This window comes from Chamaea fasciata, unplaced genomic scaffold, assembly GCF_029207755.1.
Source record: "Chamaea fasciata isolate MVZ Bird 193981 ecotype frontalis unplaced genomic scaffold, bChaFas1.0.hap1 SCAF_21, whole genome shotgun sequence".
In the NCBI taxonomy this organism is placed as follows: Eukaryota; Metazoa; Chordata; class Aves; order Passeriformes; family Sylviidae; genus Chamaea; species Chamaea fasciata.
This window is the reverse complement of record NW_027094106.1, coordinates 1,602,272-1,618,114: the sequence shown is the minus strand read 5'-3', so window position 1 is coordinate 1,618,114 and position 15,843 is coordinate 1,602,272. Positions and strand designations below refer to the sequence as shown.

The 15,843-nt window shown below is 44.5% G+C and overlaps 1 protein-coding gene across 6 annotated transcripts in view; it reads left to right on the top strand.

Moving 5' to 3' along the window:
• The window catches only part of AUTS2 (activator of transcription and developmental regulator AUTS2), a 768,033-nt gene that overhangs the window by 515,965 nt on the left and 236,225 nt on the right, over positions 1-15,843 (top strand). For all 6 annotated transcript variants that reach the window (XM_066202165.1, XM_066202162.1, XM_066202163.1 and 3 more), the window contains one exon: positions 13,485-13,514. In XM_066202165.1, coding sequence (XP_066058262.1) covers positions 13,485-13,514 — 30 coding nt within the window. The remainder of the gene's footprint in view (positions 1-13,484; positions 13,515-15,843) is intronic.

Here is a 15,843-nt window from a genome sequence, read left to right as displayed (position 1 = left end):
GAAATTGCTGTCTCCCCCTCTCCCTTGCTCTGAAGGACCCCATTGGTGAACATTTTAGGTTTGGTATTGAATTTCCCGTAGATCTCTCCCGCATCTTTTTATGATAGCTGCCAAGCAGGATAGCTCTGCTGAATTTTCCTCCAAGATTAAATTGGTTGTTCAGATTCTTCTCATAGTCTTTTTATTTCCCCCCTCCCAACAGTCCTTCACATCCATACCAATGGCTCTGCATCATTCTCTTTTTTTTCCTGTATTTGTAAATCACAGTGTCCTCTTGTAGCAGACTTTTTATTGATTACTCAAAAGAGGTAGTCAAGCTTAATAGCAAAGCTGAAATGAGTCTTGAAGAAGTGCTATTCCTGCAGCATGATAAAACTGAATCCTGTGAACATGAATAAAACTCAACATACACAGCAACACCAACACCAAATTCACTGTAAAAGCTGGCAGGATCTACCGTTCCTGTGAAATGGGAAAACCTCCTGGCTCCAGAGTAAGCTCAGAGGTCGTTCACAAACCCTCAGGATTGTTCCAGCATGGAAAGAGCTGTTGTCACTGAATGGAACTGGCCTGAATTGCTGGATCACAGGAGATCCGAAGCATTAACGAGCTGGCTGTGGATGTAGGAGTGGAAGGATGTGGATGTTTAGGGATTTATAAATTCACATCATTTAAGGCAATGAGGGTGTGATCTGCTGTGACCTCCTGTCTAGCACAGGTCGTATGATCTCACTAATTAATTGTACTGCCTGGAGTACAGTAACTCTGACTGAATGAGGGCACAACATTTAGGCAAGGTTTTAATTTTTTATTAATTTTTTTTTTCAGTTAGGGAAAATCTGCCCTGTTTTTAAGTGAAGAATAATAAATTATTCCCCGTCTTTGAAACATGCCCCAGTCTAAATTTATCTGGTTTTTACCCGTTGCATCTTGTTAGTCACTTGCTTTTTAGATTGAAGATAAAGCCTACAGAGATGTTGTGGGGAGATCATGTTTGAAATCTCAGTCTCCCTATTACTAAATTTTCAAAAGAGATGAGAATGGAACTTCCAATCTTTTGGTATCTACAGCCTATAAAGTAGAGGGAGCCTCTACGTCTCTAAAACATCCCTTGTGAAATTCCAAGACTCTGTATTCACAGAGAATATCTCTGGAGAAAGCAATGAATTTCCTTGCTCTACCTAATCCATCTCAAAACTGCAGAGCACAGGTTGAGTAGTTTAAAATTCCTTTCTGTACAAGATGCAGGTGGTTTACTGGGATCATCCAGCCAGAAATTCAGTGTAAATTTTTGTCTGTGGGGTAGTAGTGACCACAAAGATCAAAGATAGGAAGATTCTGCTCCTTTGAGGCATCCTGTGGATCCTCATATCCCCAGAGAGAGTTGTTTTGTATCCCCTCCTGCCACGGTGTGTCCCTTCTTTCTTGACAGAGAGTTTAGTGGGAAGTCCTGTGTTTGACCTTCAGGATGTCTCCTGGCCCTGATGTGGGGCTCACCTTTGGAAGAAACGATTCCTGACAGTGTGAAATCTCATTGCAGCTGAAAAAGGAGCCCATGGGCAGTGTCAGTAATGCTGCATTGGTCACAGCCCTGCTTCAGCACAGCTGCTGCTGCCAAAACTCCTGCATTTTCCACGACCCTCCTGGACAGGGATAACTTTTTGAGCACTGAGCTAAAAGCCAGCTATTCAAAGCAATCCCTTGCCTTGGCTGTGACAGGTAATTTGCCACTGCTGATAACAGTCATGGAGTTTGTGATAATATTTATGATATAGGAGTTTTTACCACTTAGTCTGGGGATAGGTTAATGCAGCAGTGGGGAAAAAAAAACCTACCAAACGCCAAACATTTTTCTTCTATCCGTGCCAGGAGAGCATTGGTGGCAAACTGAGGGCCTGGTGTTCCACAGTGGATATTTGTACAGGAGGATGGCTCTTAGAGTAGATATTTGGGTCTTACCTGAAGCTGCCTCTGCAGCTTCCTCCTGAGGGACAGCAGAGGAACAACTCTGATCTCTGCTCCCTGTGAGCAGGGACAGGACCCAGAGAACAGCTGGAGCTGGGTGAGGGGAGGGTTAAGCTGGATTTTGGGAAAATGTTCTTCCCTGACAGGTGCTGGGCACTGCCCAGGCTCCCCAGGGAATGGGCACAGCCTGAGGCTGCCACAGCTCCAGGAGCTCCCAGGGATGCCCAGGGTGGGATTGTTGGGGTCTGTGCAGGGCCAGGGGCTGGACTGATGATCCCTGGTGGGTCCCTTTAAGTCTGGGATATTCCATGACTCTCCCACCTCTCTGCTGTGTGTGGCCATGTCCTGGAGCACTGTGAGCCCCAGTGTGGGATCACTGCAGAGCTGCAGAACCAAAAGGGGAGCAGCAGCTTGTGCTCAGACCAGAGGGGACACCCAGAGCTTTGGGGCTGGGTGTAGGAGGTGCTCAAGAAGAGAAAGCTGGAGGAAAGGAGAAGTTCCCCTTGCTGGGTGGGTACTGGGACACACCAAGTCATCATCACTTCTGCCACTGTTTGTTGGTAAAGGGCAGCTCCAGTGCCGGATGCTCTGTTGGACAACATTCCCCAGCTATCAAAGAGTCCCAAAACAGTTTGGGTTGCAAGGGACCTTAAAGCCCATCCAGTGCCACCCCTGCCATGGCAGGGTCACCTTCCACTGTCCCAGGCTGCTCCAAGCCCCATCCAACCCAGCCTTGGGCACTGCCAGTGATCCAGGGGCAGCCACAGCTGCTCTGTTCAGCCAGGCAGCGATGAATATTCTTATTCTCAGCCACTCCTTGGACAAAAAATGGCAAAGTTCAGCTGATAAGTCAGGGATACTATTCCTACCTCTAAAAAGAGAAACACAACTCCTGTTTTAAATTCAATTATTATAGATGCTGCATTCTCAGGAAAAAAAAATAATGCTTTCATTTCCTGATAAGAGATCACAGATTCCAAGTTATAGAACCATGTATGTCGAAAAGGAAATTCGAGCCAGGAAGGCCAAAGTCTGCCATTGTCTTTACAATTTATATTTACTTGCTCTACATTTAGAATAATCCTTCTCTTCCCTCAGGTCTAGCACAGACAATTTATCAATTGGACAAAATGATAAAGGCAGCAATAAATAATAATAGTAATAATAATACATAACAACTGTGTGAGTGATGAATTATAAAGCAGGGAGTGGAAAAGGGAATGGAAGCACAGCGCAGAAGCCAGTTTGCAGGGCTGAGTACACAGGCTGAGCTATTTTCCTGGCATTATGACTATGAGGAACATTTATGGGAGTTTGCAAACAGCTCAGAACACAAATCATTTCGTTTCAGGTTATATTTATAGGGCTTTGTTAAGGGGTTTTTAGTATCCATTAAAATCCAATGTTCAGAGTTTTATAGCTCAGCTGTTAAGGTCTTATCCCTAAGGATCGATTGTTTTGGGTTGTTTGGGGAATTACTATTACCATTATTATTTATACAATTCAGTTTAACTTATTTAGGCTACTGTGAAGACACAACTCAAAAGCTAAAGAAGTCTTGTTTGGGAAAGAAGAGAAAAGATGGCTTTTATTATTTTTGTTTTGTTTCCCATACGATTTCTAGAACTATTTTATCCTAGAAATCAACGGAATCTCTCTTTGTGTGGCTTTCAGTAGCCATGTTGTGCTCAGTGTTGCTGCAGCCTGCGCAAGAGAGCAACCCCTGTGCAGTGCTGTCGATGCTGGATTGCTGCTGCTCTGTGTGCGCTGCTCTAAGTGAAAATAAAAATAATTTTCAGTTGAAATTATATGATTTTCCAGAGGTCACGCACTTTAGCCGGTGGAAGATGAGATCTATACTGAAAATAGGCATGGTGTGTCTAGGACCTGATCCAGGTCTTAATGCTTTTTTCTTCTTTTCTATTTCTTCTATTTACAAAGACCAACATTCTCTAAGAAAAATGCCTTATTATCCTGCACACTTTATGAACACATACAGTGAAAGTAAGCAAATCCTAGGGAATGTACCATTTAATAGCCCAACCAGATGAAAAGTAGAGGGTTGACAGCAGAAGGGAGTAAGTGACTTGCCTGAGGTGATCCTGATAGCCCGTGACAGAGGTGGATCTCCTGAGTCCTAGCCCAAGGCTATCTTTCCTCCATCATCTTGCTTTTCAACCCACAGTGCAGTATTTTTGGTGAGAGGTGAGTCAGATCCAAAGGGTATTGCTGGATCACTCCCAGTTAGGTGGATATGGAGGGTTAAGGACCTGACACACAGGGAAAAGGGGAAATAACATATCTGATAGTTGTTTCATAGACAAGCATGGGAGCAGTGAACTGTGTTCTCGAGAAAAAAATATAATCAATTCTTAAAATGCACCTATCTTGGAATTAATATAGTGGCTGTTCTTATTTAAATCATTTGCTGTTGTAGCCAGCTTCCTTCGTGACAGTGTTTCCCAGCTGTTTCTTGTTTAATTCTAAATATTCATGACATTAATTCTATTTAAGTCCTATGCTGTTATCTGAGACAAAATGTCAACATTTTATGACAAACTGCTGTATCCATTGCTTAGAGTGTCCCCGAGGAACCTGTTTGCTGTGGCTGACTATCAATCTCTGATGGAAAACCTGATTGACACCAATAAAAGCTTGGTAGTTCTCATTTCCCCATTTAAAGTGATCCAAACAGCTCAATAGCCATCCAAGATCTTTAGAGTGTTTTTAGCCTGTGCATAATTCATCATCTCAATTATTGGACTTTTTTAGCTTCCAATTTTGGAATATCAGACCTTCTCCATCAGGTCAATAGAGCATCCAGTTCTGTCTCTTTACCCTTCCCTTTCTTGCTGCAATCACACAGGACCCCAGGTTCCTTCTGGGCCCTGGAGAGGCATCTTTTCATCCTTTCTGCTTCCTGCCACAGCCCTTTTCATGGGTTGTTCTTTTAACTTGGCCCTATGAAATGTAAGCTCCAGACCATCCAAGATCTGTCATACATGCAGAGGAAAACAAGTTGTTGCCTCCATCCTCTTGATTCTGTTTTCAAAGTTAGCTCAACCCTCACTTAGCTGGTTGGGGTTTTTTTGTTGTTGTTGTAATTTCTATTTCTGGCAGCGGTGAAGAAAAGAAGAGACTCTCAGACCCCAGACTGTGAATATAATGCTGACAGTAAGAAAAAACATTTAAGAGGAATCTCTGTGAGATACTGAGGTCAAACTTTGGCCATCTGGCAGTTGGGAAGAGCCATGTGTGAAGGCACGCCAGGCACCTGCTGAAGGCAGAGCTGCAGCGGCAAAGTCTTCAAAGGTTTGCTGGCTGCTCTCAGCCATCGCATGGGTTTCATTTGTAGCTTCTCTTATCGAGCACAATTTCTAAATGAGGATGGTTGCTTCACTTTAAGGACGTACAAATGACTTGCCCTCACCTGTCAAGCATGATCCTTGTATTTTACCAGGCCCATTATGAACGCAATCTTTCTGTCGAAAATTTGCATACCTCCTTTCTTGAAAAGTAATGACAGCAATTTCTTTCCCTGCGCTCACTTTCTGAGTGTCTCATTTAACAGCACCTGGGAAACCGACAGGCGCAGAGATGAGAAGTGAAAGAGAGCAGTTGATTAAATCATCATCAAGTCGGGCCTCAGAAAGTCAATTCTGCTTCCCGTCTGCAATGATATCCTTTTATCTTAAAGTAATGAGCTATGGCACTTTTGCATCCGGTAATGCGATAAGTTCTATTAGCATGTTCCATTTGCTTCACAAGCAAGGGCAAGTCATTTCAGTAAGCTCATATCACTGCAATCAAAGCAATTGGCTTCACAGGCAGAGAAGAAAGAGGAAAGGCTCAGGGTGATTTTTATGGATCACAACACAGTGTAAAAAATAGATTCTTGTATTATTTTAACCCGTAACATGCTTTGCTTCTTGTCAATCAAGGTGTTTTTATTTCATTAGCCTGCAAGTACCTGGAAGACTCAAATTCCAAACAGAACTCATGAGCTAAGACCAGGAGTTCTGAAAAATAAGACTCTTCTCTTATACAGATAAAACCCACTAATGCAGTATTAGGCACTGACTTCATTAACCACTGATTAGTTTAAATCTTTCCTACTGACTTAGTCCTAACGTCAGTACAAATGCACCTTTTTATCGTTATTTACTATTATTTATTTTTTTGGAACCCTGGAAAAGTACTCGTGAGTTGTGAGGATGCTAAACATGACATTACACTCTGCAAATTGCCATCAGTTGAGAGGGTGCTAAAAATAACATGACAGCTGCATGCTGCCTGCAGCCAGCGAGGCAGGTAAGGAGGCAGCAAATGTGCATCCTGAGCCCCAGGGGAGAGCGTGGAGGCGTTTTTCCTTATGGAGCCCTCAGGAGCTGAGGCAGGGCCTTCACCCTTCAATTGCAACAGAGAATGACTTCTTAAAATCAGGGTTCCTGTGTGTATGTGTGTGTGTGTGTGGCTGCAGTACCTGGTGGGATTTGGGTGCCTGACTGGTGGTGGGCGCTTTCTGAGGGTGCTGGGCTGAGGAATGCCTGGCATTGTTGGTTTTCCATCTGGAAAACACATTTAATCCTCCCCTGGCCCTGGTGGGAGCGTCATCCTGCTCTGGGGATGGCGGGATGGGACCTTGGGCAGCTGTGGGGTCACTGGGCAGTGACACCACGAGGAAGCTGCTGCAGTTGGACCTGGGGCACAGAAGGTGCAGTAACCTCCAGCCCCAGCCCCCTTCCCAAGGAACAAAAGAAAATGAGTTTCTTCCAGGGCTGGTTCCACGTGTCCCTGGAGTGACACAGAGCTGGGGCAGCCTGGCAGGACAGGGGGTGGCAGCTCTGCCCCTGGCAGGTCCTGGCAGGTCCTGTGTCACCTCCCCAGCTGTGCCTCCCAGTGACACACAGCTCCCAGCCTGCCCCTGAGGGGAGATCCCTGCAAATGCAGGGGGCAACGCTGCGGAACCAAACCTCAGAACAGGACTTGTCTTTGGGGGTCTTTCCGGAGAGAAATCCCCTCTTGGCTTTACAATAACTTCCCTGTGGCCTACCAGGGACATTTGGGCCTCCCAGCAGGTGCCAAGGATACATCCACGTCCTAGAGAAATGTAAGGTGGATCATCCTTATGCTGGACAGCAATAGAATCCAGAGTTTTCATTTTAATACCCAACATATAATTCTTTCTTATCAAACCATTGTTTTGTTGATGGTAGAGCTAAAAGGAACCACTAATTCTGTCATTTTATAATATAAAACAATCACCAAAGTCCTAGGAGGGAGGAATTAAAAAGAACTCTGCAGCTGAAAAACATTCTAAGTTCTGAATGTTTTTCTTGTAAGGGCCCCAAGATAACTTCAAATGTCCAAGACTTATACATTTCATCTGAAGTGAAGTAGTTTGGACGAAATGGAATTCAGATTAAAGGTCAACATTGCAATCTTTTGTCCAGACTTAGGTAATTTGTGTAAAATGGGACTTTTTGGTGAATAATCCATAATTTTAGCTTTTAAGAAAGCAGACCTTAAACTTCTCAGACCATCTCTGTTTCAGAGCCATTCCTTACAGTGAATCGCAGTGGATAATGGTGAGGAATTGCTAAGCAGACTGTGATGTTTACCAATTTGTGAGATGCTATATATATAAGATTCCTTGGCAAGGAGCTCCATGCTGAATGCTACTTGCAGCAAAGTCACAGATAGGAAGGAAAAAAGTGAAATTCTTGCTCTTAGTTTCTTTGTGACTCTGCCGGTCTCCATTTCACCAATTAGAAAATTGCCCATTTATTCCCTGCCTGTGTCTCCTTTTATCTAGGAGATGTTTTTTTCCTCCTTTTTTCTTGGAAGCAAAGGTCTAATTGTATAGCTAAAATACCATCTTTGCCCTTTCCAGGGCTGCCAATTTGTCATTGGTGGAGAGATGGACAAGAATATTGTAAATGTCAGTGTGAACAGGCTGAGGTCTGGGTTTACCCTCATTTTCTTCAGATTTCTTTTCAGCAGACAGATGAGTAGAATCACTTTGTTCAGCGCTGGCGTTGCAGCAGCTCTGACTCCTTTGGTGGCAATGATAAATGGCTCCAAGATATGAAATAGCTGTTCCAGCAAAGTCCATTGAGCAGAATAGAGAACAATGCCCTCCTCAATGTCATTGTACATGAGATATTCAATGATTGCCACTTTTTGCACAAGAATGTGTTCAATCAGCAAAGTACAGAGAAATCCATGGTGTTGCTCCAGCCTGAATGAGCTGGCGAGGTGGCACAGACCTTCACTCAGCTTGATTTGGGCCAGGCTCTCTCAAGTTATTAAAATGGGCTCAAATTAGAGGTGTCACCACATAGGGTGTCTGATTTTTGAAACATGGCTTTGGGATCAGGCTCATTCTGCCGGTGCTGTGGGAGGTGTGCTGTGCATTTTAACTTTCTCCACCTGGGACAGAGGACTGGGGAGGTGCAGCTCATCTTTAGCCTGATCTTCAGTTTCTCTCTTCTTCTAAAAAAACACAGCAGCAATTATGCCTCGACTGGGGATTGGAAAGTTCTTTTTCCGCTTTCCACTGCAGGTCTGCGTGTGCACACCCCGTATTGCAGGGAATGCATCTGCTGCAGGCACAGCCCAGGCTGACTGCAGGGCTGCAGCAGGTTCAGGCTGGGGCAGACAGAAGAGCTTTCTGCTTTGTTGGTGCAGAGATCTTATGACTTTGTATGTCTTCTTCCTCACCGGGGCTTGATTTTTGGGATAATTATTTGAATTTTGACTGCATCACACGTATGAAAATGCAATTTTTAGGGTCACTGACTGTGCTGAGCATTTCTGGAGCAGGAAGTTGCAGGAATACTGCAAAAGGAAGGTTGAACACTTGGCGTGTGTGTATGTGTCAGGTGATGTGGTGGCTGGTGGCTTTGGTTATTTAAGGGATTGGAACAGTTTCAGTAATAACCATGGCCACTTTGTGCAAATCACAGTCAGTCTGGTCTCATTATTACCCCAATTATGTAGGCATTAGGAGCGCCCATAGCATTTCCATATGTCCTGTAAGATTTTTTTCAATGAAGATCATTTTGAGTGAGCTTCACTTGCTTTGAATTTTGTTGGTAGTCCCATAGGTCTTTTGGGAAGACTCTTGAGTCTCTTCTGGCCAGTACAAGACTTTGAGAAGCACAAAACAGCCATTTTGCAGAGTCCTCCCACTGAGGAGCCTGTGATCTGAGAAGCTCTCCCAGCATTTGGGATCATGTGCATGTGAAAATTCGGCCATCCAAGGGGCTGTGGGTGCTCAGCAGTTCTGCCCATCTGGACTTCACTTCTGTGCCCAGCACGAGCTGAGGGCTGGCCAGGGGATTGTGTAGAGCAAATTCGGCAATTTGGCTCTGGGCTCATCTCAAGCCTGGCCTGGGGTGGCTGTAATCAGTCACAACTGGTGTTCAGAGTGGAGACAGTGAGTGCCTTGAGCCTGAGAATCAGAGCAAGAAGCCTCTGTTTGTTCAGGTGTAAAATGTGTCTGCAGCCTCCTTGTCCTGATTTGTCACATTATCACTCTCAGCTTCCAGTGAAGCTAGTGGCAGTTACCCAAAAATCAGGTCATGCTATCTCTGAATGATATTTTGGATTCCCAGTTATTTGCAGAATATTCCAAGGCAGCCTGTGCACAGAGCCATGGTTTCCTGACAAAAGACATGGGAGAGCACTGAGAAATGAGCTTTTTGTAATAGACACGGAATACTGAAACGCAGCCCAAAGCAGAAGGCCAGTACAAAGTATTTCCATTGCTTCAATTCCAAAACAGTCTGGCGCTCTGAGAACCACAAAGCACTTAAATCATTTTACTTCTTCCTGTGGCCCTGGGAGGTAGGGAAATGCTGGAGGAATTGAGGAATTGAGCGAGCAGTGCAGACTCGAGCCTTCAAATTGACCAGTAATTCTGAATAATCAACTTCACGGTTGTCAGCTTCGGTTTCCAAAATGTGCTCTCCAGCCGTGGGTAGCAGTGAGGCTGCAGGAGATGGAAACACCTTGTGCTTTAGCACCTCTGGGGAGAACTTGCATCCAGAAATGTAAATGAGCACATCAGAGCACGGGTGGCTGTGTGAGCAGTGCCGGGGCTGACCCTCAGGCATGAGGACAACGTGCAGTTGCTCCAATTCTGTTTCCACTCTGAGTAGCAGACATCTTTCTTCTCCCTTTTTGGCATTACCCCTGCACAGGAGCTGTCTGATGGGCGGGTGTGCAGAACGTGCCAGTGCAGAGTGTGTCCTGCACACAAGCACACACACACATGGATAGGTGCTGCACAGATACACAACCCCAGAGCAGTGCTTAGAGCCCTTCCATCCTCTCCCTCCTTTTTTCCTTGCATCCAGCTGGTCCATAGAACGCTGCCATTCACCCTGCTGGACAGTGGGTTCTCCCCTGGTGCCCAGCCCCTCCGTGACAGGGCAGGAGCTGCCCCAGAGCCAGGCTGGCCAAACGTCAGGAGCTGTTTGCTGAGTGCATTTACTGCCTTTGCATAATTTATGAACTGGAGGGGTTTGACCATCATCCCTCTCTGCCAGCGGCTGGCACGGAGGGCTCTGGAGGCCGGAGCTGTAAATTGGATGGTGCACTCCTGCTGAGCTCCCAGCAAAGTCCTCGGGTCAGTGTGGGAATTCAAAGGCAGTGTTTGCTCCCAGTGCCATGTGGGCCCGTGCAGCAGAGGCAGTCTTGGCAGGCACCCCACCCTGGCTGGCCGAGGCACAGAGCTGTCACTCACGGGCACACTGGGAAGGCGGCAGGAGCGTTTTTAATCGGCTTGGCACCCGCGCCGCCTCCATAATGGACACCGGTAGGTCTGGGTCCTTGGCCATATGCTGAGCTCTGGAGACAAGGTGCTTCTGGGTACAGCAGTAATTATTTGATGTGGAATTAAGCGGACCTTGAAATTAGAACTGGACTGTGGGAGAGCAGGAGGTTTGGAGGTTTAACACTTTGGTGGAAACGGCCTCCCACTGACTGCGCTCTGCAGATTCACTCGGCTGTGGGGAACTGTTCTGTTGGCAAATTCAGATGTCAGTGCTGGCAAGTTCTCTTCTCCCCAGGTACCTCCACGCTGCAGGGAAGACAAAAACCCTGAGCTTTTCCAAGCTTATGAGTCGGTAAAAACTACAGCAGAGGAGAGATTCTTTAAATCAGACCAAAACTGGGGTAAAGGAGAGGCTGCAGAGTGCTCTGAGCACAGCTGGGTCAGAGGACACCTCATGTGCCTGGCACCAGGAGTGGGTGGCACCTTCAAACTCTCTGAACCCTGCTGCTCAGAGGGAATTGCTCTTGCCTGCTTAGACATCCACCTTTTCCCCCCTTTATTTTCACTTTTGGGTTCAGTCTCATCAAGACTTGGAGTTTGCCTGGAGGGCGGGCAGAGCCACAAACAAATGGAGCAATTGCCCCTTTGCTCCCTGGTTTGAAACACATAGGAGGTGTGATAATGGATCCTGGGGAGCTCATGGCGAGAGAACTCCTGGCTCTGACCATCCAGGGGGAGAAGGTGACAGAGCCCAAAAGCTGAATTTTTACAATAGCTGTGAAGCGGAAATAGTAAATGGAAAATCTTTGTGACATTCATGCTTTTGACATGCTCTGTAATTCTTAAGGATGTCCTGTGCAGGGTCAGGAGCTGGACTGGGTGATCCTCGTGGGTCCCTTCCAGCACTGGAGGTTCTCTGATTCTGTGCCGTGATTTTCATGGATTAAAATCCATGGGCAAGTTTGCTTTTTTGTAATGTAGGGCCTTGCTCACCTTCCTACCAAAATCTCATACAGGCAATCCTGTTGAAGTCAAAATATATTACAAGGTAAGGTGGGAGTACTTTTTATCAATGCCATGCTGTTCCAGAAATGCTTTCAGAAATGCTTTCCTTTTGTCATTTAAGTGGACTCTTCATTAATTCGAGCATCATGTGAGGTTTTCAAAATTAAAGCTGAAATTGCCCCGTCTTCATATTTCTCCTCATTTGTTTGTTACCAGAGTAAATACTCTGGTATTAAATAGTTGCAACTAGTGCTATATAAATCACTTCCGTTATTAAATAAATTTCACTTCCTTTTCTATTTGGAATCAGCTGCAAGGAGATTGTAATTTTGTCTAATCTTTCCTTCATTTAAAATTAGTTGAAAAATACCTAGAAATAGTTCTTAGCTCTCATTTGTTAGTATATAGCTCAGTGGTGTAGGGAAGGCACCTTTTGACCCCCTGTACTGATGAAGACAAGGGAAAAGCCAGTGAAATAGAAAAGTTATAATTAAACAACAGACAGAAGATGAAGAGTTGATTTGTGCAAATCAAGTATGTGTATTTGTGGGAGTATTTGGCTCTGTCTGTTCCCATCCCACTATGTAGTTAACCTTTGGAATGCACAAAATAGAACTGATTTCGAAGCAATTTGGTTGTCTTACAAAAATACTCCAAGATGCAATAAACATGATATAAATACATAAAGAGCTTAACTGAGTGCTGTAAGAACCTGAGAGTCAGCTGGTCCTTGGGTAGGAAAGCCTGGGTCTCCTGTTTGGTGATGTTTTCCTTGGAAATGTTTGCCAAGAGATCTGCAGAGGTGTGAGTTCACTCTTGAGTGATACAGACAATTCATCCTCCGGAACCTGCAGCTGTAGATAGAAACAAAACAGACCCACAGAAGGAAGTGCAGGTACCCAGAATTTGATGGGAGGGATCAAACCTGTGAGTTCCAGGGTTCTTAGAGTCCTGCTTCCAACACAGCTTTTGTACTTCTAGCAGATGCAGACGTGGTTCGGGTTCTGATGCTTGTCTGCAAAAAACATTGAGTGATCTAGTCCTGCTCCTACAGTAGCAAAACTTATTTAAGAATTGAGCAATGGCATGGGATAAATATCAAGACTCTGTAGAGTTACCATTCAGCATTTTGTAAAATTGTGATATCTGGGCTATTCCCAGAGAACCTCAGGAATCAGTGACTGTGGCTCATTCCTGCTTCCCTGTGATCTCTGGATCCTTGAGTTCAGCAGCCATAAGCACAGGCACAGGATGCCTTTTCCATGTGTTCCTGGAGAGCAGTAGCCTGCAAATGTCCTGTTTGTGCTGGGCAGACCTGAGCATCTCCATGGGGCCCCTGGAGCTGGCAGCCAGCATGAGGAGCACTGTTCATCCAAAGAAAACACACCAGCCCTCTCAGACTGCTTTTCTTCCTCCCTGATGCAGTTTTGGAGTCTGAACATGCCCCTGAACCATCAGCTCCTGCGTCCCTGAGCTGAACTGACAGAGGGCTTTGCACGTGGCCTGTGGTGTGTGCAGGGCAGCTTTTTCATCATTCAAACACAAAAATGTGTCCTCTGCAACAGCAGTGGGGGAGATTTCCTCCCGTACAGTAACTGAACTTGTTCCTAAAGGTGCCAGATGTGACGCCCAACATTTATGAATGTATCACCCATCTTGTTCACAGAAATATTTTTTTTTTTTGCTGTAGCAAGTTTGTCTTACCTATGCTTTCTCTCTTTTTGTCTTTCAGTGTGACAGCGACAGTGATCAAGAAGAAAAGGTAAGAAAGGAAATCAGTATGGGAGCAAAATTAATTTATTGGATTCCCTTATTCCTCTTAATCTATTACTTATTCAGAGTTTCTTCTTGGACTAATCTAAAGCATCTCTGTACAAAGAAAATTTCTGTCTCTAACTTAATTTTGGGATATACTTCCAAGGAAAGAGAATTCTAATGAGTATTTTGGAGGCTGCACAATTCATCTTTAAGCATAATGATGCCACGGTCTGTGTGGGTTGTTTATGAACACCAGTCTCACTTCCACCCCTTTCCATGGCTACACTTCCCCTTGGAAGTTGTAACAGCAACCGAGTCTGTTGGTAACCCTCACATTTGCACTTCTTAACAGTTATTTAACCCCTGTTAGTGCCTGTTGTGCTTCTCTGCAGGCAAGGGCCTGAAAATTCCAACTGAAGTGTTATGGTTGAGAGATCTATTTTTTAGAAATAACATTTGGAAGCTGCACGTTAAGTCAAGTAACACAACTTGCTGATCACTGTCTCCGTGATTTTGAGTTTCTAAGTGGGAAAGGGGAAAAAATTAATGCTGAAAGGCTCAGGCAACGGTCTCTTATGCTGCTTATTGTTTAGAAGACTAATAGTAATGAAGAACTGGTATCCATTCTGATGAATATTTTTATCCATTATTTTATGTTGTGAACAGACTAACCTTCTTTCTTTGGCAAAACTGAAATAATCATCACAGAAAAACTGGTCTAATTTCTTTATTTCCAGGCTGGACTTCGTGATTTTTGTTTGTATGTTGAGCCTTAAGGGATGTTTTGATAATGTAATCACTTTTGCCTCCTCTTTCCCTGGGTAAATTGGGGGATGGAAGTCAGGGGAGGGTGAAATATTATCAGAAAATATTGTTCTTACAATAATGTTGAACTGGTTGGAGTTTCATGAGTGGTTCTGTTAAGCAGCTCCAAGGCAGGCCAAGAAGAGGAGAGATGACCGTGCTGGTGTGCAGCTTATCCAACAGCCAAGTGCAAATATGCTGTAAAATCCAGAGGGAAACAAGGAGTACAAAAATCACCTTCCATGAATTTAATCAGTTTTCTACAGGGTTTGTGTAACAGGAAGCCAAGGAAATTCTCAAACCATTCTGTATATAACTTCCAAAGCTTTGCCCTTCAGCTCTTTCCCCAAGTAGAGGATTTTTTCCTCATGTTTCTTAATAATTTGCTAACTATGTTAAAGAAGTGCTGTTTACTTTGAAATGCAATGATTTTCCTTGCATAAGGGAACTAATCACTGGAGTTAATCAGTGTGACAACAGAAAGGGGAGGTTTTGTTGGGTTTTTCCACAGAATATTAACCTGCACTTTTCAATATGAATTTTTAATGCATTACCATTACATTCCATCCTGTGAAGTGATTATTCATTTTCAGGATGTTCCTTATGCAGAGGAAGATGATAAACTGAATTTCAGCTTCTATGTTTATGGCACCCAGAACTAAAAGTGTAATTTCCTGTCACTGCAACATTTATGGAGCTGAACCTCTGCCTGTTTCACTGAATTTTTCTCTTGCAGCACTCCTGTATAAAAAGGCAGAGGCGGCTTTTGGGAGTGGAGGGGGGATGCTGGTTCAGGATGGTTTCCACAACACAATACAAGAGAGACTCTAGACTGTACCTCACACAGAATATCCCAGTACTTGTGTGGGCAGGATTTAAAATCCAGATGTGTAGTTCATCTCCGTGATCTGTATTTTGTCTTCCCCGTAAATGAAATGAGATTAAGTGCAGACCCAAATAACCCTAAAAATTCAGTGCTTTTCAAATGTCAGAACCAGAGCCATCTTTGAGCTCTCCAGCTCAGGCCCAGCTCTGAGAGATGACTGCTCATCCTGGCATATTTATTCAGGCTGTGCTGGCAGCCCAGGCAAAGATCTAAAGGCCTTGTTCTGCTGTTAATTTGAATTCAGCATATGTAGCCTGTTATAAAATGCGAGACATCATCATTTGAGCAGGTCAAGCATATTCCGATGAAGACAAATGGTGCTTATTTGATTTTCTTAAAATCAGGAAATGAAAAAAGCGCTCTCTGGAGAAATCATGTTCTGCCTGACTTAGATGATAGACCAAGGCATGTACCCCAGATAAGAGCAGGCGCTCGTCGCTGGGTTTTATCTCTGAAGGACGGTGGGGACTGTCAGCTCGCTGACATGTGCATTATCCATGTCATTTTAAACAAAGTGACCTGTAGAAAAGTGCACTCTGCCGTGACGTGATAATGGGCTGTTGGATGACAGGTAAAGTACACACTATAAAGGAGGCTGTGCGTTATTCCTTTGTTTAACTGACAAGTAGAAACTTCTTTTCTT